The sequence below is a fragment of the Zootoca vivipara genome, chromosome 7 (genome assembly GCF_965207765.1).
Source record: "Zootoca vivipara chromosome 7, rZooViv2.hap1.1, whole genome shotgun sequence".
Lineage (NCBI taxonomy): Eukaryota > Metazoa > Chordata > Lepidosauria > Squamata > Lacertidae > Zootoca > Zootoca vivipara.
The window spans coordinates 95,112,664-95,132,844 of NC_142590.1; the positions used below are offsets into that span (position 1 = coordinate 95,112,664).

The 20,181-nt window shown below is 55.5% G+C and overlaps 1 protein-coding gene across 1 annotated transcript; it reads right to left on the reverse strand.

Moving 5' to 3' along the window:
* Positions 1 to 1,468: 1,468 nt before the first annotated feature.
* Positions 1,469 to 18,509, reverse strand: LOC118089357 (protein-glutamine gamma-glutamyltransferase E). Its single transcript, XM_035123945.3, has 15 exons — positions 18,387 to 18,509; positions 17,677 to 17,777; positions 16,741 to 16,864; positions 14,274 to 14,447; positions 13,402 to 13,644; positions 11,271 to 11,389; positions 9,427 to 9,555; positions 9,113 to 9,293; positions 8,883 to 9,018; positions 7,283 to 7,386; positions 6,963 to 7,205; positions 4,564 to 4,884; positions 3,328 to 3,485; positions 1,968 to 2,092; positions 1,469 to 1,722 (listed from the first exon to the last, which is right to left on the reverse strand). The coding sequence occupies exons 3-15, from the start codon at positions 16,745 to 16,747 to the stop codon at positions 1,563 to 1,565; spliced, it is 2,100 nt and encodes a 699-aa protein (XP_034979836.1). The 5' UTR covers positions 16,748 to 16,864; positions 17,677 to 17,777; positions 18,387 to 18,509; the 3' UTR covers positions 1,469 to 1,562.
* Positions 18,510 to 20,181: the final 1,672 nt, after the last annotated feature.

Here is a 20,181-nt window from a genome sequence, read left to right on the forward strand (position 1 = left end):
TGGCACTCCAACACCCCCCTGATTCAAAACCACAGAAATCCAGTTGAACCAGTCAGCTGGTTCCACATCTATTATGGTTAATTATTGTTATGATATTCCAGCATGTTCATTATGAGGTGGAGGGGAGGGGAGGAGGGCAGCCCAACCGTCATGAAGGAAGCGCTGAGTAGCGGTCTGGGGCAGGGTGGGGGCAGAGCCAACTAGGGCAGGGAGAGGGAGAGAGAGGGTTGGTGGCTTCTTCAGGGGGTAGAGCTGGGCCAAGGCAACCATGGGGGGAAAGGTTGAGGCAAGCTGACCCTCTTCTCTTAGGTTGAATTGGTGTGTGTGTTTGTGTGAATATTGTAGTACTAGCAAGGGCCCTGAGAGGGGAGGGAGTTGGATGGAGGCTAGAGTGAGGCAAGACCGAGGAGCCTGTCTGACCTCTGGGGAGACCATGCTGGGAACAAAGGGGGGGCTGGGTTCACTCCTGACGCCTGGGCAGCAGAAGCCTCAGGGAGGCCCCTCAAGTGGGGCTCCTGGAGGTTCTTCATCTGCTTCCAGGGCCCAGCTTGTGTGACCTTAGAACATTAGGAATAACTTCTTGACAGTAAGAGCTGTTCGGCAGTGGAATTTGCTGCCAAGGAGTGTGGTGGAGTCTCCTTCTTTGGAGGTCTTTAAGCAGAGGCTTGACAGGCATATGTCAAGAATGCTTTGATGGTGTTTCCTGCTTGGCAGGGGGTTGGACTGGATGGTCCTTGTGGTCTCTTCCAACTCTATGATTCTATGATTCTATGACCTTCCCTTTGGCAAAAGTTGCTGCAATTCAGCCAGGAAGAAGAGCACCCCAGCCCTGGAAGAGGTCACTGTGTGAATGCCACCTGCCCCCTCCTCCCCGTGACCAAGCAGATTTTGCAAGATGCATGCCTAGCATGCCTTCTTAGCTGACCATTTGCTAGGAGGTGGTTCTGTGCCTTGGAGAGGCCCAAGTGGTGCAATTTGACCCAGTTTCTGAGCACATCAGAGCATACCAGGCTGCCCAAAGATCCCTAGAAGAGGTGGTGGTGGTGGAGGAGGAGGAGGAGGAGGAGGAGGAGGAGAACCTGTCATGTGGAAGATGGAAGAAGCTTGTTTCCTGCTGCTCCAGAGGGGAGGACCAGAACCAAGGGATACAAATGGCAAGAAAGGAGACTCCAGCTCAACATCAGGAAGAGGGCAAGAGCTGTTGGACAGTGGAAGGGAGTCCCTTGGAAGGTGGTGGCCTCTCCTTCCTTGGAGGTTGTTAAGCAGAGGTTGGCTGGCCATCTGTCAGGGATGCTTTAGTGGAGATTCTGGCACTGCAGGGGCTTGGACTGGGTGATCCTTGAGGCCCCTTCCAACTCTATAATTTGATGATTGAAGGAGGGGGAGCAGGAGGAGTTCCCCACCCCACCCATGAGATGTCATTAGCCATCCACAGCCCCCCAGAACAAACAAATGCTGCCACTTTTCTGCCTGGGGAAAAAAGCTTTTAATCATCACGCAGGAACAGGACAGTCACACACACACACACTTTCTCTTTCACCACCGCAGCCCCTTGCCCCGGATCACATGGACCCGGCCGGGGCCACGTTCATGAGCACAAAGCCCTTGAGGTGCTGGAACTTGTTGCAGGAGAAGTCGACGTGGAGCTGCATGGCCCCCGCGTTGCGTGGGGTGAACTCGAAGAAGATTTTGGACTTCTCCCCAGGTGCCAGCGCTGCCACACTGAAGGGAGAGAGAGGGGGTCACACACACATGCAAGGATGCAGCCCTGGAGTGACCAGCCAGAGGCCTGCAGGGGTCATGTCCTCCAAAGGGCCATGACTGCAGCTGGCTTGGCTTCTCTTCCACCCAGAGCTCAGAGGAGTCGCTTGGGAGGGACATCTCCTCCCCTTCCCCTTGCCAGGCAGGAGAGTGGGCCAGCCAAGCTCCTCCCACTTGCTGGTTGCTCCTCCCCCCGCCAGACTTACTTGATCTTCACAGCTTGGCCCATCAGGGTCACCAGCAGCACACAGTTGTCCACTGGCTCTGGGAGAGGGTTGGTGTAGAAGATCTCCACGGTGGCCGGTTGGTTGGCTACAACGCTTGGAGGGGCCTGCAGCCAAGGAGAGGAGCTGCTCAGTCTCTGGGGACGCACTCTGCACCAGCACTTATCCTGGCAGGTGCAGGGCTCCCTCCTTCTGAGCAGAGCCACGGAAGCCACACTTTAGCATCAGGCCCAGGGGGCTTGCTGAGCCAGGGCCCCCTCCTCAGGCACAGCCACCACCTCTCCAGAGCCCCTCCCATTCTTTCAAATATGGCCAAACACTGTACCTATTTAGGCCTTGAAATCTTGGAACTGTTGCAAACAGGATACTCACAGCCACATTCCAAATTGGATCAGGACCTCAGCAGGAGCAAAGGGTTGAGCTCTCCCCCCCCCATGATCCAGTTGCAGGGGGAACCCAACTGCCCCGCAAGGTTGCATCCAGCTCGGCCCTGAATGCCAACTGGGAGGCAGCTGCCTTGGGATAGTCAGGCTGCATCATTAACCCTTTGGGGCTCACCACCTCCTCCCCAAGCTCCCTTATGAGCTGTTGCATTCTGGGATGGCATCCCATGATGCAACAGGGCTGAACCAGGATGGGGAGGTGAGGCAGGGTTTGCAGGTACTGCAGTATGGACTTGGGGTCAGATGAGGAGAGACAGGGGACTGGACGCCCCTCCCCCCTTGCCCAAGGACAGACTCCAAACTCAGCCCCTCTTATTTGGGGTCTTGAGGCTAGAAGAAGCCTCTCAATTTGGCCTTGCATCTTCATTGCCATATGAACATCAGAAGAACTGGATCAGGCCATTGGCCCGTCTAGTCCAGCATCCTCTTCTCACAGGAGCCAACCAGATGCTTCTATGGGGAATCCTGCAAGCAGGACCGACCCAGGCACAGGAGCCCCTCTCCCCTCCTGCAATTTCCAGCAACTGGGATTCAGAAGCATTGCTGCCTCCAGCTGTGGAGGGCAGACATAGCCATCTAGACTAGTGGCCCTCAATTGCCCCCTCATCCTCCATGAATTTGTCCCATCCACTTCCAAAGCCATCCAAGTTGGTGGCCATCCCTGCCTCCTGTGGGAGGGAGTTCCACAGTTTAACTCTGCACTGCAAGAAGGAGGACTTTCTTTCATCTGTCCTCAATCTTCCCACCATCATGTTAGCCTCATAATCAGCAGCAGCAGCAGCAGCAGTGACTACAATCACTTGTGGGTGGGGGGCTGCGGTTCCAGGACAGGGGACCAGCCAGGGAGGGGGGGGCATTCCTTCTTGGCTGCAGCCCTTAAGCGCAGAGGGTCCCCTTACTGTGATGGAGATGTTCTGGGTCTCCAGGGTGATGGCCTTCTCCACCAGCAGCTTCACGCCGTCCACAACATCACATAAGGCCGTGACCAAGAGCTTCTTGTCATCCGTCAGGGATGCCCCATAGTGGCCGTACGTGATCCGCAGTGGGAGGTGCTTCTCTGAAAGGCAGAGGGGTGGGGTGGGGGAGTCAGGATCCTTTCCTCAGAGGCAACCCACCCCACCCCCCGAACTTGTTCCATGCAAGAACATGGATTCAGCTCCATGGATTCAGCCCAGTGATGATCACAACTCTCCCTCCCCCTTTTCCAGGGGACGGTGCAGCTTCCAGAGGGAAGCAGCTTAGAGGACATCCTTCCTCCTCCTCCTCCTTGGGAGCCCCCAAAGGGCACAACATTCCTAGCCAGGACCCCCTTGGCTGGAAGGTCAGAGCTCAGAGCACAAAAGATGCTGACCTCTTTGCCTGACCCACAAAGCGAGACCCTTGTTTATGGCTCCAAACACCTCAAATCCCTGTCTCGTTTGTCTTTCTAAGATCGTCTATGCTTTTGTGCTACAGTATCTTTATAAATGCTTTTAAATGAACAAGACAAGCAAAGAAATCCTGGGCCTCCAATTTAGCTCTCCAGCTTGCCAAGTGAGAGCAGCCTGCCTTGGCCCTCCTCAGCCGGGGGGGGGGGCAGCCTATGCGCTGGGGCTCCCTCCAGACATGCTGCTCCAGTTGCCCCCTGCCATTGCCTTCCTGTGCTGGGTTCCCTTCCCTGCTCCACTCCAGACGCCAAGGGCAGGTACAGACTCACCTGGGCTGGGCTTCCTGCCTTTGCTGGCTCCCTGAAGGTGATGTTTGGTGGCTTGGGCCTCAGAGGACCACCACCCCCCACCTGGTCCAGGAACCTGTGGCTTTGATAGTGGGGCTGTGGGTGCTCCTGCCCAGAGACCTGTTCCTGCACAGCATTTCTACTGCTGGGCTGCATTTCTCCACAGCTGCCCCTAGTGGGAGCCTGAGCGAGGGGGGAGCCTTGCAAGAGCCTTGTGTCTGGAAGCCTCAGGGGGCCATCGCAGAGTGTGGGGGGGCAGAAGGTAGAGCGGGTGGGGGCCCCTGTGCCTGCAAAGGGCAGCCCAGTAAGTTCCACTCCTGGATGGCAGCAGAGGCTGTGTAGATCCACCCTGCAGGCAATGGGGGCCCCACACAACATCCCTGGATGGGCTTTGAGACATGGAGTGGGGGGGGGCACTTACCTTCCTTGTTGCCAAGGCTGACAGTCATCACTTCCTTCAGGATCTCTCTGATGGCCGCCCGGGTGTACAGGACACTCGAGACGCTCAGGTTGACGGTCACGGTCTTGGGCTCCGGGGCCAAGTTGGCCAGGGTGAGGATGAGGTTGATGTCTCTGCCCAGGATGGGCGGCTGGGCCAGCCTGAACTTCCCAAAGAGCCCTGGGTGCGTGATGAGTTCAGAGGCGGTGGCGTCGTCGGTCATGCTCATGCGGCTCTCGCTGGGGGTGGACCCAGACATCTGGGAACAGGCCTTGCGGTAGATGTTTCTCTCCTCGGCAGAGCCTGCAAGGAAAAGAAGGGAGCACTCAGCCCCCAGTTCCTTGGCACACCTTCTAAGGCCCCCTGCCAAAATGCAGGCCTCCAGCTCACCTCCAGCTCTTTAGGTCTAGTCTGACACACTGCCCACCCGCTGTGCCCCTTTTCTGCCTGCGCACATGGGAAGAACACCTGCAGGAACCTTGCAGGAAATGACCTGACTCGGCTGGTGCTTCCCCTAGTCTAGCTGGGCGGGCGAGTGGGAGACAAATAGCACTGGCCCTTTGAGCGGTCAAAAGCAGTTGACCAATTGAGTGGCCCAAAAACAAAAAGCTTGTTAATCCTATTGTGAGAGTATCTAGGTGCCCCCCCCCTTCTGATGCTCTTAAGATGGACTACTGGTCTAACTCAGAACAGAGCACCTTCCGGAGCTCCTACATGGGGTGCTTTAGGATGTCCAACGGACACAGGTGAAGGTGGGAGTGGTCATCTGGCAGGTTTCCAGCACGTGGAGCTGGGACAGGAGCCAAGGGCTGGGGCTCCTCATCCCCAGAGAATGTGCACAGAGCGCATTCCAGAGTCCAGGCAGCAGCTGCACCGCAACAGGGAGGGCGGGTGTGCCTGAGGACGTATGGGGTGCTGTGAATGCAGAGTGGGCTGCACGGAGTCAGACTCGGAGCCCCAGAAGTCGCCTTCTGCAGAATTAAAGCTCAGCACAGGGCAGTTGGCTCTGCTGGCACCCACAGGGAGACTCAGGGAGGGGCATGGGAAGGGGTGCCTCAGGATTCCCAGCTCTTCTCTCCAGGGCCAAGGACCAGAAGCAGCACCTTCTGCACACACAGCATGTGCTCTCCTCCCCACAGAAGGAAGGCTCCCTTCCTTCCCAAATGCTGCTTCCAACCAGAATTCCTGAGACTGAGGGAAGGCAGGCAGAGCACAGGCAGGAAGGTTTGCATGTGGGATGGGAGAAGAGCCTCTGCCAGCGGGTGTCCCAAACAGGGGGAGGGGCCAAGGGTGCAGGTGCCTCTGTGGGCTCTCCCAGTCCCTCATTCTGCCTCCAGCTGTGGCCAACCAAATGCACCTTCCCGGAAGGGCTGAACCCCAATGTTGATGTCTGACTATCTGGCATGCAGAGGTCTTCTCCCTCTGAGCCTGGAGTCTCCATTTTGCGCCTCCTCGTCATTTTGCGCCACTGACAGATCCCCTCCTCCCTGAGAGTTTTGCCACTGAGAAAGGACTCTCTTTTCTCTGTTCTAGAAGGGAAAGAGATTGCTGGGGGAGGGCGGTGGACTGGCACGAGGCAGACAGACTCCCCTCTGTTGGCAGCTATTCATACTTGTACACACCTGCTGTGCATCTCCTGTTTGTCTTTTGCTCCACAGTCAAGAACTGGGGCCTCCTTCGGACCGGCAGGATCCAGCCCCTCCACAACGGAGGTCTTACTGGCCCTGATGGGCGCCGTTGTTTGGAGGCAGCAATGCTTCTGACTGCCAGCTGCTGGGAATGGGAACCCCAGGAGGGGAGAGGAGAGGGCTCTTGTGCTCAGGTCCTGCTTATGGGTTTTCCATGGGGGCATCTCTTTGGCTATTTGGACTAGGTGCCCCCCTTTTGGGGGGCTGTTTCAGCAAGGTAGTTTTAAGTTCTTATTGTATCACTCATTCCCATATGGAGCAGTGTGTGTGTGTGGACTAGATGTCCTTCAAGGTCCCTTCCAAATTTGCGATTCTCCAATGGAGTTTAAACACCGGCATTGTGATTCTGGTGGTTGTCCTTTTACTCCCTTTTCCTAGTTGATAATCTTTTGGTCTTGCTTTCTAGTACAGTGGCAAAGTTTGCATCCGGGGGGGGGGGGGCACAGCTGATGACAAGTTGCCTCACCCTGCATCAGTTTGCCCTTATTGATACTCCATTGAACCTGCTATTCTGCCGCCCAGTTTGGAGAGAGCACCTGTATGCTAATTTGGCGGCCTCTGTGCTGGCCTGGCCAGTGGTGGCTTCTGCCTCTCCCCACCTAGTGTGTCCCCTGAGAGATCCCACAGATCAGAAATGGGGAAACGGGGGGAAGCCAGCCGGAAGGGGCTGGTCCAGGAGGGAAGGGGACTCACCTTCTGGGTACTTGTAGTTGTTGGTGATGTCCACCCGATAGTTGCTGCCCACGGCTTTGGTGCTGATGTGGCTGCCGATGGACGTAGTGTCGCAATAGACCCTGACTTTCCTCCCATCAGGATAGAGGACCCATCGGTTGATATCGGCATTCACCTCGGAGAAGACGAATCCCGTGTCGTAGTTCAGCCGCACGTCTCCTTGCTTGACAGCCAGGACAGAGGCTGGTCCACATTGGTAGATCCCTGGAAGGAAAGCAGGATGCAGTTGCTCTGGAAGGAAGGTGACCAGGGGGGTGGGTGGGGGCAGGAGAGGGCCTTACCTTGGCTTTTCTCCTGGGGGGTTCCGTCTACCACCTGCCACCCGCAGTAGGCATTCCCGAGATCCCTCCGAGTGAACCAGCATTCATTCCAGACATGGTAATCCCTGAAGGGGGGAAGGAACAGAGAAGGAGATAGGAACCTGGGGACATAGAAAGCTGCCTTACACCGTCAGACCACTGGCTCATCTAGCTCAGCACTGTCCACACTGACTGGCAGCAGATCTCCCGGGTTTCAGGCCAGGTTCTCTCCTGCCCTCCCTGGAGATGCTGGGGGTTGAACAGGGGACCTGCTGCATGCAAGGCAGAGGCTTGGGCCCTGCTGAGCTGTGTCCCTTCCCCTGAAGGTGCTGGAGGGTTGCCTGAAGAGAGGGCAGCACGAGGCAGAGCCAGGGGTCTCTCCACACAGCTTCTATACAAAACGAACCTCGTGCACAAATGTCAAACCAACGGGCTGAGCTCACAAGGAGGGTGGGTGGCAAGGGTGCCAACTTGAATAAAATATTGGGGCAGGGCAAGTAAGCCCTTCTCCACATCATCAATCACATGAGGCGGTTCATGGACACCATTTGAATGGCAATGCCCATCAACTTTGGGGAGCCAGCCCCCTCAAATATGTTATAGGGTGGCTGAAGGGATCTCGGCCCTAGGAGTTGGCTCCTCAAAGATGACGCTGCCCCAGAGCCCAGAGGCAGAAAGGCAGGCAGGGAGGTCCTGTCTGTGGGCTTCCAGCCAAATCTGCTCAAACAGGTCAGCAATGGGTCCTCTGGGACCTTTAGGGGGAATATTTCCTGACTGGTTAGTGATTATTCCCCCTCCCATGTTTTAGTATTGCTTTATAATTGAGTCATATTTAGCTATCATAAGAGCCCCCCAAATAGACAAAGAAGCAGGGTAAAGACATGGGGATGAATCAAACCAATGGCTGCTCCTGGCGTGAGAACCGGCTGCCTAGCCAAGCCGAGTGACCTGGGCTCTGCCCTTGTTGATCCTGGGCTGGATGAGCGAAGAGGGGCTCCCTGAGCCATAACTGCCTCTGCAAACAGGACGGTGAGCAGCATTGCCCAAGGGACAGGGGTTTGCCTTGGCTCCTTCCACCTTCCAGCTCTCCTGGGAAAGTGACTCCTCTCCCCTAAAGAGCTTGGAAGGGAGAAATGGCCCCTGGGCCAGAACAGTCCTATCTCCCCCAGGAGCCCAGGCTGAGGAGGACCACGTCAGGTTTTGCCAGGATCCTGGCCCAAGATCTGGCATCCCTCTGACAGGTCCATTGCCTGTAGGGGGCTGATCCCCAGAGCCAAACACAGACATGAATAGACTCATAGAAGTGTAGAGTTGGAAGGCATCTCAAGGCTCATCTAGACCAACCTCCTCCCCGGCAATGCAGGAATCTCAACTACAGCATCTCTGACAGGTGGCTGTCACCGGTGTGGGGGGGGGGGGCTTTAGTTGAGATTCCTGCATTGTGGAAGGTTGGAATTGATGACCCTCAGGGTCGCTTCTCACTCTACAGTTCTATGATTCTATGAAGGGAATCCTGCGATCGAGCATCTGAAGAGCCCCCTCCCTCCTCCCCACCCACCACCAGCTGGACAGACACATTTACCAAACAGAGTCTTGTCCCTTCTTGATGCTCTTCCCAGAGGGATCGTAGTATTTGTCGATGCTGAAGTTCGTGTCTGCGTCGTGAGCGGAATTGAAGTTGGTGACCAAACGAGTCGGGATGCCCAGGCACCTCAGGACTGCAAAAGAGAGGAGAGAGAGGCCAGTGGGTCTGGGCTCTGCTCAGTGCTCCGGACCCCAATTTCTTCCTCCGCTTTGCCACCAGAAGCCTACCTGTGCCACCCACCCCGGCGAAGACCCAGCACTGGCCATACTGGACTGGCTGGAAGTTGTCCTGCGCCCACTTCCTGAGGATGGCCACGCTGCCGTCCCACCGAGAGGGGTTCTCGTGGTGGGCAAATTCCTCGCTCCACTTGCCCTCCAGCACCCCGTTGTCGTTGTCATTTCCGTTGACCTAAAGCAACAGGGAGCCGAGCCAGAACGTGAGGAGCAGGCGGGTGAGGGCTGCCTGGGGGCTGGGGAGGGTTTTCAGGCGCCCTGAAGGATCCCACCTGCCTGGGATCAAGTGACAGAGGGCTTGTGCTTACCATGGAGCTGATCACCCGGCCCACGTATCGAGGGTCGCTCCTGCGCGACGTGTCCCCACCTGGGTCCTGGCGATGGTAGAGGCTCAGATCCAGCAGCATCAGGGAGAGGTTGAGGATGTTCTCTTGGAACTGCAATGCGGAAAGGATGCAGGGGAGCATCCACACGCAGACAAATAAGCGCAGACACCACAGCCAAAAGTCACCCAGGGTCCGATCAGCACCCAGCCAAGGTGCACTCCAGTTGGGGCAAGAGGTGGAGAGGGAAGCATGGGCCCCCAGACCAGGGCACGTTAGAACCAGAGGGTCTTCTTATGCACATGAAGATGCAGAAGTACCAACTGGTTCCAGGGCAAGCGGGGGCCCCCAGCGCTCCACAGCTAGCAGGCGCACCTGCCGCTCCTCTGCTCAATCTCTGTGATACAGAGAATCTCAGGCCTCAGCCCAGCATCCTCTGAGCAGAACCATCTCCATTCCATGAGGCACAGATGGAGCTGGGCTCAGCCTGGGGTTGCCTCAGATCCCCTCTTTTCCACCTTTAACCCCTGACACTGGGAGGGAATACCCGACAATGCTGACCCTGAGAGAGTCTTGCCTTGTTCTACTCCTAGTGGTGGCAGGAACCATTCCTGGGGGAGGCCCATTGTAGCCCAAGGCTGGCACAGCTTCCATCATGCAATGCACTCTCTAGTTTGGGCTACACACACAGTCTCAGAACATGTGGACGACCATCAACTGCACCAGCAACGTGTGTGAAATTGGCAGCCCAACCTAATAAGTGCCGGTTCCTGCTAGCTAGCAGGAGAAGGGGCTAAGACTACAGAGCTGTATTGCTGACAGCTAAGGACCAAGACCATAGAAATGCAATTGGTAGAGAGGGCTCTGTGTGATGTCATTTCCCCTCCTCTCCGGAGAAGGAGGAGCAAATAGTACTTCCTCTCTCCCTCTTCCTTTGACCAGCAATGGGTGCAGACCTGCCTCCCTTGCTCCAGCTCAGACAAGTAGGAAGTAGTAAACATTAGGAAGAACTTCCTGACAGTAAGAGCTGCCAAGAAGTGTGGTGGAGTCTCCTTCTTTGGAGGTCTTTAAGCCTATGGAGGGGACGCCGAGAGCTCTCCAGCGGCGGCGGCTGCAGCGAGCAAGCGGAGGCGGTAGTGGCGGCAAGCGGCCGCAGCCGCAGCCTTCAGCTATGGGCGCTGCTGCCGCTGCCACCACTTGCTCGCTGCAGCTGCCACCGCTGAGGACCTCAAAGCGTCCCCTCCACAGGTGGGAGGGCGCCGAGCTCCCCCCTTGGCCCGCGCTCCTCCCGCCAATGGAGGGGACGCAGGGGCATCAGCGGTGTGCGTGCGTCATGACGCATGCGGCCAGGGGGCGCCAGAAGATGTTTTACTTAGGGCGCAAAAAGCCCTAGCACCGCGCCTGTGTTCAACCCACACACGTGGGTGCCTAGATGGATAAATTGCAATTAATATATCTTCTCCTACCTATTAAGGCCCATCCCACACGACAGTGACTGTGCAGCCATACAGCAATGGCCTAGGAAGCTGCTCTCCTCAACCTCCCCATGACCCCATTTCCAAGGACGGCTTGTCCTGCTTATCCTCCCATGAATGTTTCCATCGCTCTGAGGATCCAGGCAGAGGAAAATGCTGCCTCTTCTCCCTTGCCATCACTTCCTCTCCTGGTCACCTCTCCATCTTAAGGCTACAAGGGCACCGCTGCTGTCCCCCTGGCAGGGGTGGTGGAACCCCAAGCCCAGAGATATAGGGTCACAGCCCCACAGCCCAGAGATATAGGGTCAGCAAAGCTGGTGCTTTGAAGGCCATGAGCAAGACCTTAACACTGACCTGCCCGTAGTACCAGCCTCGCGCTTCTATATAGTTGGCGTTTCCCACGAAGATGATCCCGTTTTCATTCAGAACGTATTCTTGCCTCTCGCCTTCATCTGCCATGTAGACAAGGTCTCCTGTTGGGCGGGGGAAGAGGTTGGCGGTGGGTGCTTCAAGCAAACCAAGTGGGAAGGGGTAAATGCCCCCCTCAGATATCTTTGGGGGCCTCCAGCTTTGCTCTAAAATCGGAACTTTATCAGATAAATCAGTTTCCCTCTAGTGTGTGCTGGGCAAGTTTGAACAGTTGCTTGGAAAATAATTATTTTGCTGATTAGAACATCCTTGCAAATGTAAGTTTAGGAAAGAGCTGGATTGCAAGAGAGGAGATTCCAGAAAAACATTAGGAAGAACTTTCTGGGGGTAAGAGCTGTTCAAGAGTGGAGCAGACTCCTTGGGAAGGACGGCCCTCTGTCAGGGATGCTCTGACTGTGCTCCTGCATTGCGGAGGGTTGGATTAGATGACCCTTGCGGTCTGTTCCAACAATACAGTTTTATTATTCTGTGGTTCTTGCGTAGACACTGCAGACCATGGCTCTGACCCTGAAGGCCAGAGACCCTGCCCCAGGGGAGGGGGACACTCATCTTGACAACTGAGAGGGAGAGCTTTCCAGCTGAGCAGTGCAAAAGGGTCACATCCTGCTCTGCTCTGCTTGGGCGGTGAGAGGGGAGCCCCTTCCCTGCCATGTCCCTGCCCCACAAGGAGCTTCTTTGCTGAGCCCCATCGTTGCTCCTGCCTCCTTGGGCCATAAGAAGGAGCTGCCGTGGAGGACCTCCTTCTCAAGCCGGCCATTCTGGGACTCTGCCTTTTGCAGCAAGGGATTTCCTAGCCCTTGGCTTCCTTCCAAGGAAAACCTGGCATCCTCTGGAGCAGGCACCCCCAAACTGCGGCCCTCCAGATGTTTTGGCCTACAACTCCCATGGTCCCTAGCTAAGAGGACCAGTGGTCAGGGATGATGGGAATTGTAGTCCAAAACATCTGGAGGGCCAAAGTTTGGGGCTGCCTGCTCTGGAGTCTCCCAGCCTGTCATGGGCAAGTTCCAGGGCCTTCCAAGGCCAGGGATTTGGCCTGACTCGAGGCAACCCCCCCCCCAGCATCTGTCCTAGGAGGGGAGGGGTGGAAGGGCTGTCGGCTAGGCCTTGCAAAGCCAGTGGGACCATCTTACCCCCTTCCTTCTCCTTTGGGGGGTTGGGTAGTACAACCACTAGTCTAGATCCGCTGCTTGGCGGGGGGGGGGGGTTGAAAGGGGACCATGGAAGTGTGAGGGGGGGGCTTCCCTGTGCTGCTGCTGCCGCTTGCTCTGCTGACGCATGGAAGGGGCAAGTCAGGACTCGGTCGGACGCAGCAGCAGTCAGATCTGCAGGTGCCTCTGGGAGGCTCACTGGGCCACGTTCTTCTGGGCAAAGAGGGATCTGCCCACTATGCTGGATCTTGCCCTTCTTCTTTCAGCCCAGTTCCCATTTTTAGCTAGTCCTGAGTGCTGAGTTTCCACCGCCCAGCTGGATGATGGATGAGCAGCCGAGAGGCCCTGGGTGATGCAACCAGAAGAACAGGAGGAGAATCCCTGGGAGGCAGGGAGGGAGGGAGGGAGGGAGAGGGGAGGCCTCCTCCTGCTGCTGCTGCTGCTGCTGCAAAGCACACTTGGCCCCATGTGCTGCGGGGGGAACGGGACTGACCTCTGTCTCTGGGACCACCATTACAAACTCTTGCAGGCATCAGCAGCCAGTCAGTACAGCGTTGCTGTGCCCCAGTCAGGCTTCCAGAGCAGCTTCTGGGTCAGGCATCTCATTGCCCAGATGCCAACATCTGGGGTGGGGATGAGGTCTGTGCAAGGCTTCTGCTTTGAGCGACAAATAAGCCGAAAGACCCCTCCAATTCTCTGAGTCTATGATTCCCTGCCTGCTTGCTTTGGGAAGCTGTCCTAAGGGACGAGTCCTAAACCACAGAGCTGTGGTGCGGAAGGGAGTCATGTGGCACCCAACTGCCTTGTCTGCCTGGCACCCCTCAGCAGAAACACCCCTGTGGGGAGAAGCCCATCCCAAGGGCAGCAGCAGGGCCTGTGCAAGCAGGCAGGCAGGAGGACCATCTTACCTTGGCACCAAGGGTTAAAGAGCAGGACGAACTGCCCCAGGTAGCGGGCATAGGCCTGGTTGCCACACATCACCTGCAGGCTCAGCTTGTAGCGGCCGATGGCAGCGGTGGGGGGGCTGGCGATGGTGAAGTTGGCACAGTTGCCATTGATGGAGCTGAGCACAGCGCTCCAGGACCCTCCAGTCAGGGCGCTGGAGACTGGGAAGACGGCCCGGGTGTGCTGGGACTCCGAAGGGGCTCTCCCTGCCAGAGAGAACAGAGGCAAAGGCAAAGGTGTCACGGGAGGCGACTCAGACCTGTGAGAGGTTACCCAAGTGGCAACGTTCTCCTTGAAAGGTTGGGTTAGCCGGAAGACCCAGCCAGCTGCCCAACCTGATTCCAACCTCTGGACGCAGGCACTGCACGAACCCCCTGGGACACGAGTGTTGGTGCGTGTGTGCGTCTGCACTGGACCCGGTCTCTTCCGTGCCGCAGAACAGCTCCTGTGGTGGTGGTGCCATCTTGGCTTCCCACCAGAGAGAATGCTGTGGAGGGCACAACGTTGCACAGGGCAAGCCAGGGGTCTTTGGCAGCACCTTAAAGACAGACAAGCTTCTTGTGGGAGAGAGATGTTTGCATGCAGGGGTGGGACGGTGGGAAAGGGAAACCCCATGGTCAAAAAGGTCTTGGCAGGCGAGAGGCCCAGGAGACCTGCTGTTTCCATGTGCAGAGGTCAAAGGTGTGCAAGGACCTAAGGGGAGCGGAGGTGCCATCCTGGAGACGCCTTTTTGTCCTGCAGCCATAGATCAGGCCAAGAGGCGCCTACCGTAGGCGAGTGATGCCAGCTGTCCATGGAGGAGGATGGGGGAAAGCAGTGGTGGGAGTAGCCTTACCTGTCTCTACAACGAAAGCAAAGTTGTCCCCGGACTGAAGGGGTCTATTGAAGTAGACGCTCATCAAGAAGCCTTGCCCCCGACGTACTGCCAGCTCTGAGCAGGCAAAGCGGCTGGTGTGGTGGGCCTGGCCGTTGGCCGGGATTTGCCAGCTCAGCTGTGTTGGTGTCAGATCTGTGGAACAGCAAGAGGTGAGTCTGGAAGGGGCCTGCCTGGGCCAGTGGAGCCTGGCCTGACTCTGCTCTCCCCCAGCCAGCCAGATGCAGCTGCTGCTCATCCACCTTCATGTCGCCAAGCCTTCTCCTAAGAAGACTCTGATTCTTGGGTGGCAATATCCATGCTGACCAGAGCAGCTATCGTCATTTTATTTAGTAACACACCTACATCCCATTCTCCAGGTAAGTTTCTTCAACCCACCTTACAATATCCAATTAAATCAATGTCACAAAATATGAAAACTGCAACAAAAAAGGAAAAGGGGAGAGGGCAGCATCAAATGAAAAGTCAAGATTGTGTGTGAAAGCGATGAAGGGGGTGGGGTGTATAACCATCCATCAATCATCACAGATTAGGAAGCAGCATGGGCGGGGGCGCCAGCCAGGGAAGGAGCTGCATGTCTCCCAACAGGGACATCAAAGAGGAAGAGGCCTTGCCTTCATTAGACACACAAGGTGATTTGCAACACCCTGATGCCGAGCAGCCCTTGCCACCCAAGTGCAGAGGAGCTCAGGGGAGCTGAGGGACTCTTTTCCCAATGCAGCTCCCTGCAATATCCTCCTCAGGCACAACCTGATCACCCCAGCCGAAGGGCTGCTGCTGCTGCGTCTTTGGGGTTTCCAGCACCACCAGGACAGCACAGGGTCAAAGTCAGGGCCAAGACTGGGTCTCCATGTCCAAGTCCAGAGAGAGCGTTCTAGAGTTGCCCATAATCCAGCTGCTGCTTTGGGGATGGAGCGGGAAGCAGCTGCTTCGGGGTTTTTTGCTCTCTAGACTTGGCAAATCTGAACCTGAAGGATGAAGTGAGAAGGATGAGTCACCAGGGGAGGGAGGGAGGGAGATCAAAGACTCAGTTGCTCCCATTGTGGTGAGACCAGGAAATGCTCTCAGGTGTTCCAGGCATTAAATGCCAGCCAGGCAGAACCTGCCCTAACATTGGGGAGACGTGGCTGTTGGGTCTTCAGGTGCCACTTGCTGCCCAGTTCTTTCACAGGGGTTAATTAAAAAGATGCTAGACAGCATCTTAAAAAGCAGAGACATCACCTTGCCTACAAAGGTCCGTCTAGTTCAAGCTCTGGTTTTCCCAGTAGTGATGTATGGAAGTGAGAGCTGGACCATAAAGAAGGCTGATCGCCAAAGAATTGAGGCTTTTGAATTATGCTGCTGGAGGAGACTCTTGAGAGTCCCATGGACTGCAAGAAGATCAAACCTATCCATTCTTAAGGAAATCAGCCCTGGGTGCTCACTGGAAGGACAGATCCTGAAGCTGAGGCTCCAATACTTTGGCCACCTCATGAGAAGAGAATAATCCTTGGAAAAGACCCTGATGTTGGGAAAGATTGAGGGCACTAGGAGAAGGGGACAACAGAGGACGAGATGGTTGGACAGTGTTCATGAAGCTACGAACATGAGTTTGACCAAACTGCGGGAGGCAGTGCAAGACAGGAGTGCCTGGCTTGCTCTGGTCCATGGGGTCACGAAGAGTCGGACACAACTAAACGACTAAACAACAACAATGCCAATGGCGGGGGGGGGTGCTGGGTACTCAGTCCTGCAGTTCCCACCTGGGTTAGACCAGATCAGGACAAAGATCAAAGCAGCAGGCTCGCGTGTGAACACACACAGAGAGATGCACACACCCCATGACTGTTTGGTAAAGGAGCCTCAAGGAGGGTTGTAGTGGGAGGCCAACCAGAGCAGGACTCTGAGGGGGTTGGAAGGGCTACCTGCTGATGAGCTTTTGGTGGGGGGTTGTTCTAAACCGCTCTGGTGCTATTTATGAAGAGCAATACAGAAATATTTTCCAGTCATAAAGACATGAAGTGGAGAGATGGAAGAAGAGGCTGGTGCAGGAACTCCAGGCTGCTCAAGAATGCGCCTTGAGAGGAAGAGCCATCACTTGGGACCTTCCAGGCCCTCTTGCACCCTGAGGGTAAAGCTGCTGGGGAAGAGGAGCACCCCATTTCTCTGAGCACCCAGAAAGTCACGATCTCTTGCTTGAAAGGCCCCAGGCAGCTGGGCTGGAGCCCTTGGATGTGGGAGGCAGCAAATGCACAGTTGCCTTGTGTTCTTCTGAGGACTTCCGTCTCAGCAGAGCAACAAGCCAAAGGCCACCAAAGAGAAAGCCCAGGAGCAAAGCTCCTTCCCTTGCTCCCTCTTCCCAGCCTAGCAAGGACCACAGCATGGAGGCTGCAAGGCAGGTAGCAGGGAGCAGGGCTGGCCCAGGCAGATGCCTCCACCCCAAACTCACCTCCCATCCTTGAGTCTTGTCTTCTTCAGCACGGCCAGGAGCTCCTACTGCACATTCCTCGCCGCTCTCCTGCTGTCCGCTGAGCCAGGTGTGATGTGAGGATGTTTCCGCTGATCCCTAAAAACTACCCAGGTGCAATTAGCCAGTTCATGTAATCGGTGGCAGCGCAAGGGCAATTTTCCTCTCCAGTGGGAGGAGAAGCCATCCTTGTTTACTCAGAGGAAGTGCATTCACTTGCTTGCGTAGGGATGACATGCAGGACTTCCTACATGGAATTCCAAGGCGAGGAGTCACCCCCAGAGGCGAGGAAACAGGTGGGAAGGGAGAGAAACTGCAGGAGGAAGAGAGAGCCTCTCTCCCCACACCCTTCCATTAGGCAGAGGCTGCATCTCCTTCATTGCACAAGCCCAGCCACCTCCCATTTCCCAATGGGGTTCCTGCCTGTGTAAGGACATCCCTTTGGCCTCCTGCCCTTCCCCCAGGAAGCTGGCATGGCCCCATTTGGTCCTCACAAGGTAACTGTGCTTCCAGCATTGCAGGGGTTTGGACTAGAAGACTCTTTGGGTCTCTCGCCAATCTACAGTTCTGCCCAAAGAGCCTCTTGAGGCAGTCAGCTGAGAGGGAGGGAAGGCGGGGCTGCTAGGCTGTGTTGGCAGTAGCCTTGTTTGACCAGAGAGAGACCCAAAGCCACCAAGTGACTTCCATGGCTGAGAAGGGGACGACCCAGCCCAGGGACTCTTCCAGAAGCCCACCACTGGCTGGCTCCCTTGGGCCTCTTGCACAATGCCCCATTGGCATCAACATTCTCCCCTCCCCATTTTTGTTTCTCCTGGGCTTGAGGTGGTACCTCAGACAGTGGAGGAGCCTTTCCATCTCCTCAGATGAGCTTTACTGAGGCTTCTAGAAATGGTGTTTTGGCCAAGGAAAGTGAAGTACCTTTTGCCAGTGGAGTGTTGATCTTCTCTGAGGGTCCCCAGGGGCCCTTGGTTGCTTTGCATCAAGAATGTCTTCCAGGCTTGGAATTCAAAAAGACTCAGCTAGGAAGATGTGAGACAAGAGCACCAGTCATCTTCTGGAGGGAAGGTGTGGCTAGGTCACCTCTCAGCAAGGCTTGTCTAACGGGTGACATTGCCATGTGGCCAACCTGGGGTCATACCGGCTTCCCCCACCCTACTGGGTGCCCCAAAGGGTGCCGGTCTCTCTCTTTCTCTTCTGCTGGGGACCTTCTTGGTACCCTCCAACATGGAGCCTTTCCTGAGTGCCTTCCATCCTCTTAGGTCCTCTCCATCATTTGTCCAACCAGACACCCACTTTTTCCTCATCACTCAACAGACCTCACACCTTCCTTTGTCCTCTCAGGCTGGCACCTGCCCCCCAGCAGGACCTGGAGCAATCTCCACACTACAGAACCACAGAAGACAAGGAGCTGTGCAGCCCCCCTGCCCCACAGACTGCCAGGTGTGGGATGCACCAGGGGAGCTTCACCCTCCCCCTGCCCCATTTCACCTGAGAGCATGAAAGAGCACTGTGGCTGGATCTGGCCAAAAGCTCACTCCCACAATGTCCCATCAGCCTCTTGGGTGTGAGCTGCTTCTGGGCCACCTCTCTCAGTCTGGCTTCCTCTGGGGGCAGCCCCTGCTTCCTACCGTGGCACTTCCTCCTTGTGCTGCTGCTGCTGCTGCGGTGCCTTGGGAACCACCTGCTACCGCCTCCTCTTGTTGCTCAGGCAGTCTCAAGCGGTGGTGTTGCTTCAGTCGTGCTGCACTCACCCCACCCCTTCATTACAAGCCACGGTGCCGGGTCTTTGATCCCAGCTTTCTCCCAGCTCTGGGGCTCCTGCAAACTACCTGCTCTGAGCCTTTTGCCTGCTCCAGAACTTGACCTCCACACCTTTCCTGCTGGCAGCCATGCTTGTCCCAGCCCAGAATTCCCAGCCCAGGAATTCTCCTTGCTGTGTGCAGATCCGTATCTGCCTGGCTTGACTTTCCAGTTTGGAGATTCATCTGCTGAACTGCAACTTTGTCCTGGTTTGCTTCCTGGATTCTTCACCAGGAATCGTCACCAGCCCAGCCTGAACTGCATGATGGATTCTGGAAGTCTGCCACAGGGCTGGAGTTGAGCAATGCTGTTGCCACTTCCCCGCCCAGCTTAATGGTCCTGATGTTGCTCAATGTCCTACTCAGGAGGAAGTAGCCTGCTCCAAAGCCTTCTTTGTGAATCACAGAATGCTGGGAAGATGTCTAAGGCTGTTGCTCTGCTTAATTTCCCCTCAGCATCCTCCTCCACCCCAGCTGAGCACTTCCAGCTCCCTTCCTCTTCTTCAGACGGCTTCTGCTTCTGCGCCACCTGCAATTACAGGGATCCACCTTCTCCCCATCTTGCACCCGTGCAAGTGGGCAGCTGCCTGACACGGTTGCCTTACTCTTCTCCTCCTGCTGCTGCAAGAGCTGCATGTTCAGAGCAGGTACAGAGTCCTTTCCCAGGGGATGGACAGCAAGCACACAGGTACAGGTCCACAACAACACCCTCTTCCATTCGGAGCCTTATGTCCAAAAAATCAGCTTCATACTACTACTACTACTAATTTTTTAAAATTGATTCATACCCAACCTTTCCCCCTGACAAGGACTTAAGGCTGCTTACAGATAAAATAAGAACAGCTAAAAAATATAGGGGAAATCATTTTTATAAAATAATTATTAATAAAATTTTGTACACACACTCACATAACAGACAGATAATTACAATGAAAACAGCAGGGTGCCAACCCGTTCATTAAAAGCAGTCAGTTCCCCAAAGCCTGTTGAAACGAGAAGCTCCCCACCTGCTGGTGGAAGAGCAACTTCTCTAGGCAGGGAGTTCCATAGTTGCCTCTCTTCCAAGCTAAGCAGATTTGTTTTCCTGAGCTGCTGGCTTCAGCCATGTTTGTTGCAACTACAAGCTCTTGTTTTACTGTAACTTAGAAGTGTTTTCCTGTACATAAACTTTTTTGGTCTATCTTACTAAAAAAGCTGTGTGGTTCATTCTCTGCAATGGAAAGGTCAGAAGACCACAAATAAAAGCGGTACAAGGTATGATTGCCTTGTTCCTAAACTTTATTAAGCTGCAAAACGTATAAGCGTTTTACTCTGTTACGGAGGCTTCACAGCCAGTTTACTTTTGCATTTTCCCCACACATGTGAGATAGGTGGTTTAAAATTTAGCCTGCAGATTTAACCCTCAATCCATCTCCGACAACCACCACTGAGAAAGCCACCCCCCCCCCCCAAGGGTGCCCATGAGGGCAGCAGGACCAAGAGAAAGGCTTCCCCAAAGATCTTGGAGGCACTTTTATGTGAAGCGATATGACATTTCCGATAGCTTGGACCCAGGAGTGCCTGGCGTGCTCTGGTCCATGGGGTCACGAAGAGTCGGACACGACTAAACAACAACAAAAGCTGT

What these genes read in the sequence shown, in the direction of transcription:
- LOC118089357 (XM_035123945.3), bottom strand. An exon ending in TGCTTTCGTTGTAGAGACAG is followed by an intron (nt 13,645 to 14,273) that starts GTAAGGCTACTC and finishes TCTCTCTGGCAG; the next exon opens with GGAGAGCCCCTTCGGAGTCC. An exon ending in CCCAGAACATCTCCATCACA is followed by an intron (nt 2,093 to 3,327) that starts GTAAGGGGACCC and finishes CCTTGGCTGCAG; the next exon opens with GCCCCTCCAAGCGTTGTAGC.